The 13,804-nt window shown below is 44.7% G+C and overlaps 1 protein-coding gene across 2 annotated transcripts in view; it reads right to left on the reverse strand.

Moving 5' to 3' along the window:
* Positions 1 to 13,804, reverse strand: part of ABTB3 (ankyrin repeat and BTB domain containing 3) — a 279,483-nt gene that overhangs the window by 121,727 nt on the left and 143,952 nt on the right. For both annotated transcript variants that reach the window (XM_049783110.1, XM_049783107.1), the window contains exon 2: positions 5,070 to 5,219. In XM_049783110.1, the coding sequence (XP_049639067.1) occupies positions 5,070 to 5,219 (150 nt within the window). The remainder of the gene's footprint in view (positions 1 to 5,069; positions 5,220 to 13,804) is intronic.

Here is a 13,804-nt window from a genome sequence, read left to right on the forward strand (position 1 = left end):
TATAGCTATACTCAGAGCAATGCTGAATGACACTGTCTCTTCCTTGTCCCCTGAAGTCCCTTCTGTCTCTTTAGTGGTCCCAGTACCTGACATTAGGACTTTGGCATCCCTATCTCCCTGAACTAAATCAGAATCTTTAGAGTCTTGTAGCCACCTGGTGTAATATTGTGAAATAAATTTTTACTTTGATAACCCATCTCATTTTCCAGGTGCTAAGCCAGCTAATGTTCATAGGCATGGATGGTGGTGGTCACGTGTCCCTCTTAGGGCCCCCTTTCCCATGGAGTTTATAAGGGCATCCTCAGAAATCAGGCCTGCAGATCTCTCCTAGTCCCCTTGTTCAGTCAGCATCAGCTGTGGCTTAGACTAGTATGAGCTATCAACAAGATCATGGCTAGGCTCTGACTTCCATCCTCTATAGCTATAGGTCAGAGAAGACAAACAGGAATGGAAGGACAAATACTCCATTCCCCTTCTTTATTTTCCCTCTGCTGGAAAGACAGAAAATCCGAGAGTTCACATTGGCAGAGACCCCTCTGAATATGAAGAATAGCCCTAAGGACACAGGGTAGATGTAAGGTTCTATTGCTTCAGCCCTCCAGTGTGAGCCAGCCTAAATTTCAGTCAGCCCTAGAAAGAAGGTACTTCTGTTACCTCTACCTTATCTGACATGGGATATCATGCACAGGTTCAATGTTCAATGACCTCAGGAATCATCTGCATTAGCAGCACTCATTTGTTTGCTTCTATACTTTGGGGCAAAGTCAGCATTTCTCAGCCCAGAGCACCCTTGACTGAATGCACAGAACCACTCCTTCTTAAACACAGCGAACCTGCAGATACTAGGCAAAGGGCAGATGTGTGTGGCAAATCCTTCCCTTCAAGAGTGGTAGAATAAAACAGGGTCCCTCACCTGGTGTGAGAGCTCGGCAGCCTTAAGTTCCTCGGACAAATCTGACAATATGGAGAGTGCTCTGTGAGGGGCTCTTGGCTCTGTCCATACACCTGATCCAGCCTTGTGACCCTACTGTCCCCAATGGCGTGAGAGGGTTTTGGAGACTTAAAGAACTTCAAAGGCTGCAGCATTTCTTCCTAAAGCAAGCCTTCCCAGGACAGCAGTGCGAGTCACTCCTAAGTCCACAGAGCTGCCAACATGCAGATGCTGATTTCGTCCCAGTCGCTGCAGCTGTTTCAAAATACTGTTCCACTCATGGCTACCTCAGAGTAATGGGCCATTACCAGTTCCTGTGAGGGCTTGTTTCTTCTAATGTGCCTGGAATGATTATACAACAATTTGGATGGAAAGTTTTCCTTGTTGGGATTTTGGACTCCTCGGAGATGAAACCTGAGCAGTGCACATGCCAAGCACGCATCGTATAATCCTCAACCATAATTGAAAATTTGTCTCATAGGTTTCCTTTGTAAACCTCTGTTCTTTGTTTTAGGTATTTAAAATACAGTCTTAAGGGGTTCAGGAGATAGTTGAGGGATGATGACGATATGATCCTGACCCTCCTAAGCACTGTCAGATTGGGAGGATCCTGAGAGCTCAGAGCAGTGCCTGGTGTGACTCTTGTGGCCTCAGTAACCTCTATGGTTGTCCTTTATTTTCTGGCTCCTCAGGGCTAAGCAGCACTAACCATTCAGACAAGTTGTCCCCAGTACTACCATGAATGACTCCAGGGAACCCTTAACATTGCTTAGGAGGCCCCCAATATTCTGTGGCAGGATTCATAGGCTTTACTTGATTGCCAGAATGGTCCAATATATCCCAATTTTCTAGATCAATGGCACAGCTGACCATGAATGGACAGTCACTGAGGGACCTTGTAAGGGGAGGCAGGACTGACTGCTGAATTTGATAAGAACAAAGTATCATTTGCAGACTCAGGCATTGAGAAAGCACAACGATCACTCTAAGGCTTGGATCAGCTTTGACTCCTATCTTCCCCCACAGGTGCCTGTCACGCCCTGGACAGGAGGGGTATCAGGAAATTCCCCTGAGAAAGGCACAAATTGGAGCTGGAACAAGAGTTCAGCAGGTAAGACAGTTATCTTGCACATGACTACCATGAATTTCAATCCCTGACATCTCATATGGTCCCCTACCTCTCCAGAATCTCCTGGAGTGCGGAGCCAGGGAAAAACCCTAAGTATACTAGGCGTCTCCCCATTCCAATAAGACAAATATAAACAAACTGACTTCTTAATCCTGAATCCTTTTTGTTTTGGGGCCATGCCTAGCAGTGGTCAGAGCATACTCCTTGCTCTGCACATAGGAATTATTTCTAGTAGGCTCAGGAGACTATAAGAGATGCCAGAGATTGGACCTGAGTTAGCAATATGTAAGGCAAGTGCTCTATCCACTGTACTATTGCACTGGTCCATCAAGTTCAGGATTTTCTATAGTTTCACATAAGCTTCTACTTTGCCATGATTTCACATTTCTGAGATGGGTGCTCCAGTTCCATCAGGATTGAATTCACAGTTAAATCATTTCATAATCAATTGGATCATAAATCAGTATGGGTTAATTCTCTTCTGATTGGTCAAGCTCAGGGAGCAGAGACCTGAACTTGGGGATATTAAGCTAAGACAAATCACTGCTCAAGCTTGGGACACCCCAACCTTCTTGCTAATGACTCTCTCAAGCTTCCTGTCTCTCCCCCATCACTTATTCTACTCCTTTCCCTACCTTCTCTTTCTCTCTCTCTTCTCTATTTCTGGTTGGAATATCACCAGGAAGAAGCTAGTTTTGTTCACATCAACAAACAAAACAAGGGACTAGAGTGATAGCACAACAGGTAGGGCATTTGCCTTGCATGTGACCTACCTGGTTCAATACCCAGCATCCCATATAGTTGCCCAACCTTGACAGAAATTACTTCTGAGTGCAGAGCCAGGAGTAACCCTTGAGCACTGCTGTGTGTGACAAAAAATCAGAAACAAAACAAACAAAAATATCTCTACTCTCAGGAAGAATCTATTCTTGCTGGAGAGAATTTTTTTTTCTTTGAGTCTCCCAAATGATGCTGAGGAGATCCATCTCCCCTTCTAGCAATTCTCAGCCAACCCAGCTCACAGATGCATATTTGATTAGGTGTCACTGCACGTAACATGTATGTCTCCACTATAAGGGAAAGTACACTTCAGATGTATCTTTCGGCTTTCCTGGTGAAGTGCCTAATTTTCCCCAAGAAATCATTCAGCCAGAAGGCCCATCGGTGGAAGTCAATCATAACCCCTGCGTGGATTTCTGGCTATATTTCTGACATGGCTGTGACATAATATATCTCTTTACTTTTATTTATTTGGCTTTGCCTCTATTGCTAAACTACAGATATTCAGCCTCAGTTATCCTGCAATCTTATAGAAATTTTCAGCACCAAGACTATTAAATTCCCCACTGCCTAGTATATTTGCAACTCAAATATTGAGCCAAGCCAGTTCCAGCAACTTGCTTTTTCCTGCTTTCAGCTTCATGGTGCTAACAATAGCTTCTGCCTTTCTTAAATTCTACTTTCCGGAGGCTTTGAACTTCTTGCAAACCAGAACACCTTCGTCTCATGTTTCCCCTTACCTCTAGCAGGGCTCTTTCTCACCTACATCGAGTAGTTATTTGATATGTAGAATCTAGGGTCCGTTACCATGATACCATTGTGTTGTCCCTCCTAATGATCCTCTGCCCTTTGTTTCCCTGAAAATACCTTGCACACCAGAGATGTGCTTAAAATGTCATCAGCTGAAAAGTAAAGTTTGTCTCTCATCTCATAGACATGGGTCCCCATACAATGCATTTTGTGTGGTCTTAATTACTTCATATTTCATATTTTGCCATCTGTGCAACCCACTCTCCCTAAAGTGGATTCACCGAAATCTCACTGATGGCTGTAGGACAGAAGCCGCCTACAGCAATTAGGTCCTCTAGGGCCATACTCAACTATATTTAGGGGACCACAAAATTCTGAGGATTGAACCAGAATCAGTCACATGCCCAGCATATGCCTTAACTCCTGTACTAGGTCTGTGGTCCCAAGAGAGAGAATTTTAAACAAATACTTAAGAGATATTCAAATGCAATGAAGGAACAGAGGCAGGAGGACAATAGTTAATGTCTATTAGGTTTTGGGGTGATAAAAGCATTTAAAAATGGATTGTGGTTATGGTTATACCGCTTGGGAAAATATACTAAAAGCCACTGAACTACTCACTTTCAATAAGAAACTGTAAATTATTTAAATTGTATTCAAAGTCTGAAGGCATGCTCAAAATGCCTGAGTACATGCCTGGCCTATCTATGTAGGATCTCTACTTCAAGCTCTGCATGTCCCAACTCCCCAGCATTACCTAGGGTCTAAGCATGACTGAACCACAGCCCAGTTAGCTGAACATTACTAGGAATGTCCCCTGCACCCTCTGAGCAGTACTTAAGAGATTCCCACAGATTAAGACTATGTCATAGAATAACTGATGAAGAGAAAGAAAAGTAGTGAAGGCATCTGGTCCCAGGTTGGTGGGGGGTGGTCAAGGTAAGTATCCTGGAGGAGGTAACATTTGGGTGAGGCTGACAGGGAGCTGGGTGAGGCATGTGGGAGCGAACTGTGTAGATGTCTGGAGGAAGAGGCCTAAGAAGAGGAAGGAGAAAGTACAAAGGCTCTAGGATCCATCTGCTATGCTGAAGATGGCAAGTCAGTATGACAGGAGCTTAGTGGGTGAGAGTGGAAGGAATCTGAGGAATGGGGGAGAGGGGTGGAAGCCCTATGGAAGATTTGGGGGGCAAAGAAGAACAGGGAGGCTTCAGAAAAGAGCAGATACATTGATTCTTATCTTCATGACTATCCTGTTGTAAACCCACCCCCACAGTACCCACCCCCCATTTAAAGTCCACACTGAGACACTGAGGCTGCCTTCTTTATTGGTATGACCCATCAAATTACCCCAATAAGTTCTAGCCAGACACCACAACTATCTCTCTTTTATGGAAAAGGAAACAGAGCCTCAAGGAATAGGAATGCTGCCGCCCCCTGCCCCTGCATCCCAGTGCCCATGTGCAGTGGCCCGCCACTCACTCAGCTCAGCGATGCTGCCCACACGTGTGGCCAGCAGTGACTGCTCGATGGTCCTCAACTCCGACTGGCTGAACAGGGTTGGCTCTCCTGGCTTGTTCACCCGCTGAGGGTCCCGGTGCAAGTTCAGGCTGTCAGGCAGGCATAGCACCCCTGCAGTGGTGAGGGGACAGAGGAGAAAAGGAGACAGGATATGACTTCTCAGTTCACCCACAGAGGAAACCAAATAGATCAAACCACCTTGGGACATGGGCACCAAACTACCAGGCCATGGTCCTCCAGAGTGACTCTTGGATTAGAGTATCCTTGGGGCCTATCTGGCCTATCTGGCCTCTCTCTCTCTCTCTCTCTCTCTCTCTCTCTCTCTCTCTCTCTCTCTCTCTCTCTCTCTCTCTCTCTCTCTCTCTCTCTCTCTCTCTTTCCTCTTCTCTTTCTTCCTCCTCCCCCTCCCTCTCTCTAATACATATGTATATACACACATACATATTTCCTGGGGTTCTCTAGCCCACACATTTGTGGATACTCTCACATTTCCAAAAGGCACAGAAGGAAGCCTTTTCCTTAGGTTTGGCAGTGATGCTGCCCCCACAAAAAGCCCTTGATCACAGCATCTTGTCTCCCTTAGGTCATGGTGTCCTCCAAGTCAAAGTTCTCAAGGTACCCTTCAGGGATCCTGCTCTTTTTTTTTTTTTTTTTTTTTTTTTTTTTTAGGGATCCTGCTCTTTACACAACAGACTTAACTCTGGATGGTGAAATAGTCACAGTACAGGCAGGCTTTTATTGGGAGAGGTGAGAGATTGGACCCCCAAATTTCTTTCCCTTTCTGTGAACCATGTGTGAGCACTGTGAGCTGCACCTATACCCACAATGCACATTTGCACTCTAGCACCACACCCCCAGCTCCAGAACAGACTAAACCAGGCCTCCTCCCTTCTTCACTTGCTCAGGTCAAAGGTAGATTCTTGATATCATGAGTACCATGGACTGAAAGGCTCATGAGCAGTCACCTTGAACTAGCTTTCTCCTTTTTGGGAAGGATTTGGAGTAGTGCTCAGTGATCATTCCTGGTGGTGCTGGAGTGGGGGTACCATATGAAATGTTGGGAATTGAACCCAGATCAGCTGCATATAAAGCAAGTGGCCTACCAACTGTACTATGTCTCTGGCCCCAACTTCTCTCTTGAGCTGCTAGCATCACTAGAAAAACTCATTCTCATTAATCAGAGGGTGGGAAGGGGACAGACTCAGACAGCAGGTCCAGAACCAGCCAACAGCTTGACATGGCCCCTGAAATGACACATTCGATTTTGGTGTACCCTTTTAATGGGGTAGTGGATACTCAGCACAGTGCTGGAGTTCACTCAACAGAGCCACGAAGGGGCCATCTGTGTGGCAGAGGGCAAGGCAGGCAGAGTTCTGGGCACAGGGCTGAGGAGACAAAGAGGGATAGGAGACCCAGACTCTAGGTCTAAGCAAAAAGGGTTTCTGGCCACTCACACAACTGTAGAGGAGAGAGGATGAGGATGAAGACCATTGGGGAATGAGTGGTCTGTCCATCAACTAACTACTGGAAGGTGAATGAGGAGGAGTCTTTCTGCTGAAGAGACAAGACTACCAAGGCCACAAGTAATCAGAACAAGAAATCAGTTTTAACATATACGCTGGACTGGATAGATACTATGGGGTTAAGGCATTTACCTTGCATGCAGTTTACCCCGGTTCAATTCCCATTATCACACAGAGTCATAAGTAAGCCCTGAACACTGCTGAGTGTGGCCCAATCCACCTATATATCTATATATAGGTGTAGGTGTATATATATATATATATATATATATATAGGTGTAGGTGTATATATATATATATATGAATTATTTAAATTCCTGGCAGTGAAGAGAAACAAAAGGATAAGGCCAGTAGTTCAAGTCTATTCTTCACTCAGTTTCAACTATGAAGGTTCAGCAAACCAATGACCCCCCCTTGAGTGAGGCAGTGACTTCCTGTCAGTCAGTCACTTCATTGGTAGTGGGGAAGAGGGGCAGATCCTGAAGTTTGCATCTTTCCACCTACCTGGTCCACACATGAGAAGGCAAAGATAAAAATCTTTTGGGGGAGGAGCACACATGGTTCAGTGGGTTGAGCACAAGCTTTACATGCATGAGGTTCAGGATGGATCTCTAGTACTATGTATCCACCACCCCACGCTCTGCTAGGAGTGACTCCTGAACACAGAATCAGATGTAGTCCAGAAATACCATTAGGTATGATTCTTCCCAAACGAAAAAACAAAACAAAGCATGATGTTTCTGAATGAATAATACGTGAGTGGATGCAGTGCTATTGCCTGTTTTCTCCTAATGTTCCTATTAACTGGCAATGGAGCTAGTATGAGTCGGAAATTTCTCTGCGACTGTTTTCCCAACAGTCTGATTCTGACTCAGTGTAAGATTGTATTTCTTATCAGCCCAGTCCATCTGCCACCAACACTAGCACACACATTTCTCATGTTCTCCCTGGATAAAGCATTTCATAATGTGTCATACTGATCCTGATTGTGTACAGTGCACTCCAAAAAACATTAAAAAAACATTGACTTCTCTTCTATCTTACTCATAAAAATGTCTGCAGTACCAAATGTGACTTCCCAAGCCTTTGAAAGTCGCTGTGAACTGTGGCTGTCCACCCTGTGGCACTCCTTGGACACCCCCACCCCCATTTCCTGGAGCCTCATTCCTGCAGCAGGAGGCCCCAAGGGAGTGAGCACCTGAGAGCAGATCCCTGCACTTAAGGACTCACAGATTTGCAGGATGTAAGACTTTGAGAGAAAGGCTATTGCACATGACCAGCTCCTTACCTGTCCCTCACATCCGGTGAGTCACTCCCTGTTTGCCCCAGCCAGGACCCCCTGAGTCATGCTAGCTCTTCTAGCTACTTCACCTCTGAGACTGGCACAGAGCAAGTCCAGAAGCTGTTGCCACGGCAATGAGAGGGGGAGGCGGGGGGGGGGGGTGCATCCACGTCTGCCCTGACTCCTTCAGAGACAGGTCCTCACAGATGGTACCTGCTGATCATGCCCTCCTGGGGACAGAGCTACTAAGTCAAGCTTTTGAAGGACAAAGCAGTCTATGGAAGTAGTGATGGGAGGGGGTGACAATAAAGAGCCACAGAACAGCAGAGCCCTAGGCCTCTGGATAAAGGGTTCTAATTCTCTACACAGATGGCCCTGGCTCTTGGGTGGATCCCTAGGAATGCTGGCTTGCTCTTTGCATTTGGTGCTTCAAGTTATTTTGTTTTGTTTGTTTGTTTGTTTGTTGCCACAGCCAGAAGTGCTCAGGCTCACTCTATGCTCTGTGCTCAAGAGATCACTTCTGATGAGGCTGGAGGAACCACATGGAGTACCATATGTGGTACTGGGGATCAAACTTGGATCAGATGTATGCAAAGTAAGTGCCCTATATGCTATACTACCTCTCTGGTTTGGATTTTACTTTTTTTTAACTCCAACAAACATGATGCTATTTTGCCTACTAGACTGACATCCATCCTGCTGCAAATATCTAATTTATTTGTTATATTTTGGGGCCATATGCCACAGAGCTCAGGGTTTACTCTTGGCTCTGTGTTTAGAGATCACAGCTGGCAGAGCTCAGGTAACCATAAAGAGTACTGGTAAAGCAAGTACAAGGCTAGTGCTCTCCCTGCTATCCTATCTCTACTATTATCAAGCTTTAAAACATCAGATTATTACAGTTTAGGTTACATGTTTATAGCAGTGTTAATGTTTATGGTTCTGATGTACAATTACCACATCTCAAACCACCAAAACACCCAAGACCCTTGTCCAATGCACCTTGGAACGCTACTTCCAGTTCATTACAACATTCCTTTCTTTCCTGGTATTTTCAGGTTGATAATCCACAGTTAAGGATTTAACATTTGACATTGCTGAGTCCCTTGTTCTCTTTCTCTCTCTCTCTCTCTCTCTCTATATATATATATATATAGATAGATAGATAGATAGATAGATAGATCTATATCTATCTATCTATCTATCTATCTATCTATCATCTATTCTAGTTGAGAGAGATCATCTGGTTTTTATCCTTCTCCCTCTGACTTATTTCATTTGACATGATGCCTTTCGGGTCCATCCAAATCCCCAACTTGCAAGATTTCAACATGTATCCAAGATATAGCTTTTTTTAATCCCTCTATCTGCCATAGGACGTTCCAGTGGTTTCTATATCCTGGCTATTGTGCTAAACAGGTGTTATGAGCTTTTATCACTGAATTTCTTATGTGGGTTGAGTCATGAGAAAACGGGACTTGGAAGCTGGAACTCAAAGAGTTTCTGTCCTGACTCTGTAGTTTCCCAATCTGGATTTAACCTTAGTCATGTCATAGAGCCTCCTGGTCTCCATTTCCATTTCTGTGAAATAGTGATCATGGCAATGGGTGGTCTTTCCCTGCATTTTTGAGGGTCAAGAATAAAATGAGATGCTGAGGACCAAAGAGCTGGCACTGGGCCAATAGCAAATATTTCCTGTGTGAACTGAGAGCAAAGTCAGTTAATATGGATAAGATCCACTTTGACCACTTCCTGCTTTATATTAAGGATAAACAATTTCCCTAGAAATGAGTTTCCTTCTTTGAGGTTATGAAATTTAAATGTAAAAAGACATAATTATTCACAGAAGTTCTGAAATCCAGGCAACAGAGATTTGAGAAATCTTTAAATTATCTTTTATGCATGCCCGTTAATTGTGAGATGAAATTAGATGCCGCTCCGCACCATCCTGACTTCAATGTGGGATGTACAGATTCCAGGACCTTCAATGCAGAGGCTTGAGATCGACAACAGAGACTGTGAAAGGTATAACTGTATGGGCACTGTAGACAATGACTGGGATTGGACAAACTGGTTTGCCTGGAGCCTAGAAATGGTCTTCTGTCAGGAAACTTCAGGGGTAGGGTCTCCTTGTACTTAGGCCAAAGTTTTTCCTTTCCATGACCCCCATACTTTGGTGGGCCCATGCAAATGATAATTGCCACACTAACATTGTTTTTACAATGCTCCTTTGACTCTAAACCTTAAAAAAAGTTGATGGTCACTATCACTAACAGGTATAAATAGCACAAACCTGAGAACAACAATCCATGTTAATTTATAAGAATTGTGTCCTTGTGGTGTCTTATAAATAATGCATTGTATGCAGTACTGAGTAGTTGCATCATGCTGATATATTTTATTTTGTGTGTATCCTGTAATTATGTCATAATGCTTTCAGAGAACTTACTGTAAAGAACAAGATATACCTTTGATGTACTATACTAAGCATTGAATGTATTTGAGTTTAGAAGGGTAATACTTCCTTATTAAAAATTATCTTTTATGCAAAAAATGATAAGGCTTGTCTTTCTTCTTTAAATATTCTCTATGTGCTATATAATGAACTGGAGTTACTGTTGCGGGGGTCTGGAAATCAACTTGATCACTAAGGGGACTCTAATTTCATATTGCGGTGTTGAGTTTTAGATCACTCTCAATCTTCATCCCCTGAGCTGAGCAAGAGCAGAGATTCTGACTAGAACTGAGTTTAAAGATGGGCTAAACGCAACCTCCTCTGACATACGAATGGCCGTGACAATCTTCAGAGACAATGAGGCTGAGTTGTCCTTGGTGAGTTCAGTCTCCAGGTTGAGATCTTTGGAGCCTTATCAAGATGGGGATTGTTCAAGTCCCTGCCCTGCAGGAAGGTCCAGGACCCTCACTCACACACTGACCTCCACTGGCATAGAAACTGCCAACTCCACCAACTAATCTTGGGAAGACACCAAGTTGCTGAATCACCCAGTTCCTGGAGTGTGTGACTGTATATGTAGCCATGTGATGCTTCCAAATCTCATAGTACTGATAACCCAGTAGGAAAACAGCAAATTAGACAGGAAAGTTGCATAGAAGCCTACTCAGCTCGATGAGCAAAACCAATAATAAAGAAGGCTCAGACTAGCACTTTATTATTTACTAACTCAGTAAATCCTCAGACAATGATTTTAATATCACCATTTGAAATACATGTTGCAACAAGCAATATAAGTGAAATTATTTTGTGCCTGCTAAGGAGGCAGGCTTGGGGTGGGTGGGTAAGAAACTGGGGACATTGGTGGAGGGAGGGTCACACTGCTGATGGAATTTGTGCTGGAACACTGAATACCTAAAGTAACTGTATTATGAACAGTTTTGTAAATCAAGGCATTTAAATAAAGTTTCAGGCATAAATAAAAAAGATAAAGATGGAGTTAATGAGACTCAGAAAGGACTTTGAGGGACCTAAGAGAACTAGCCTCCCCAGAAAAGCAGGCTTTCATGGGTTGGATCCACAATGACTTTGAAAGGGTTATGGTCTCCTTGAACTGTTTTGGAGTGGGTTATGCATGTATTTAAGAGAGAAGTTCATCAACTTCCTCAAAATTGCCTTTAAGTCCTAAAAGGTAAAGCAACCATCACCTTTGACCATAAAGAGGATTTCTGATCAAAAGCAGAAACAGAGAAGATGCATTAACATGGGCCATGACCTCCAATCCTGCCAAGCCAGCCCCATTACAGCCTGGACAAAGACCCTCTCAGATCCCCAGCCAGCTTTTGAATCTGCCTAGACAGATTACTGTACCTCTTTCCATGGGGTTGAAGAGATAGAACAACAGGGAAGGTACTTGCCTTGTACATGCTATCCTGGTTTGATTCCTGGTACCTCCTATGTTCCCCCCATAAGCCCTTCTAGGAGTGATCCCTGAGTACAGAGCCAGGGGTAAGCCCTAAGAATCACCTGGTGTACCCCCAACAACAACAAACCCTAAAATTAAATACCTATCTAATGGTACAAAGGGGTGAAGCATCTGCCTTCCATGCACAAGGCCCAAGTTCAATTCCCCCCACTATGTCAGGTGTACCGGTGGCTCCCACACCTATTGGTGTGGCCCTGGTGGCTTCAGTACTTCCAGACCTGAGCACCTAACTCTCAGGACAAGGATCAGCAGCAGAGGTTCCTGGAGACTAGAGTAATGCTGGGGAGTCCCCTCACCCTAAATAAAATGCACTGCATAAGTTTATTGTGGGTGATTAAATGACACAATACACTTATAGCCTTTGGGCTGATGGTGAGTGTCTCAGAAATACCCTGTTCCCAGCAATGTGCAGTTATGCTTTAATGTCTGGATTCAAATAGCCTCATAGATCATTTTCCCCAAATTCAGCTTCAATGGAGACAAGTAGCTTTTGAGACAGGCCACTTAAAACATCGAATGTGGGAACAGAACCTCAGGATGGGCACCTAGGGCCAACACTGCCCTTTCTCCAGTGCAGGTGTTGGGGTACTTTCTGCCTCCCTTAGCCCATCCTCCCCCCACATCAAACCATCTGTAGGCAATGCCATGCCTGTTTCCTCCCCTCAGTTCCTTTCAGGCCTCTATCTGTAATTATTGTAGGGAATGATAGTTCCTTGGAGAAAGCCTTGGGAGACAGCACTAGCACCATTTGTTCCCCCTCAGCGGTGATGCTGATGATGGGAACTTAGGGGGGTGCAGCCTAGCAGCAACTTCCACTAACATCAGCCATGAGCCAGGCATGGTGCCAGGCAATATCCTGGCACAGCCCAGTGAAGTCTGCTTTTATTCCCTGGGGTCAGCAACACTGCAGGGAATCACACCTAGCATATATGAGACCCCAAGTTTCTTTCCAGGGTTCACATATCTATGTCCCAGACCCTGAACTTCTGGGTTCTCCTGGCTGTCAAACTGGATTGACAGCTAAGACAGAAAAAAAATCATAGATGGTATTTGTATATAAAGCCCAGTGTTTTAAGTTCACCATGAGTAGTGGTCCTTAGGATCAAAGTATCAGAACTATAAAGCACACCCCGGGAAGTGGTCCTGGCTCCCCCAGATCCATCCATACTGTGTGCTGGCCCCTATGAAACAAACGGTCTGGGACATGTATAAAGGAGCTATGTAAAGGTTCTGGATTCAAATTTGGGTCTTCAAATCCTAGTGGCCTGACTCTCTGGGTAGCTTCTGGCAGTGAACACAGAGCCTCTGGTAAAATGACCATGAATGTGATTAATATGGCCCCACCCACCTTGCAGAACTAACTCTGGGAGGGCGAAATGAGCTGCCGTGTGCAGGGCAGGTGGAAAGGCACTTGGTGTATAGAGCAAGAGCTATGGAGTTTTCTCCATTTCCATTTCCATCTCCGCTGTATAGGGACAGCCCCTAAGTGCTGCCATACCTCACTGAGGCCACAAAGAGCCTGAGAAATGAAGATAAATGTGACCATCTAGGGATATGGAGTCCACACTTCCCTGCTCTTTCAGCTATTTGTCTAGCCACAATGCCAGGCACTGTCCAGGAGGTAAAACCAATAACAACAGTATACGTGTGAGGGCTGTGCCCTGCTCTCATTGCGCCCCATTACAGGAAAGTTATCCTCTGACATGATGACCCAGGGGCTGGTGTGGGCACAGGCCTTGCTGATACTGAGGGATCAGACAACCTTTCATGTAAAAGGCAATAGGGGGCCAAAAGTGGGCACACAATTAGCTTGGCTGTTTCCTATTTTGTATTTTCTCCTTAGAACTCAGTCAAGGAGCCGGAGAGATAGCATGGAGGTAAGGCATTGTCTTTCATGCAGAGGTCATCGGTTCGAATCCCAGTGTCCTATATGGTCCCCCGTGCCTGCCAGGA

Source organism: Suncus etruscus, chromosome 11, assembly GCF_024139225.1.
Source record: "Suncus etruscus isolate mSunEtr1 chromosome 11, mSunEtr1.pri.cur, whole genome shotgun sequence".
Taxonomy (NCBI): domain Eukaryota; kingdom Metazoa; phylum Chordata; class Mammalia; order Eulipotyphla; family Soricidae; genus Suncus; species Suncus etruscus.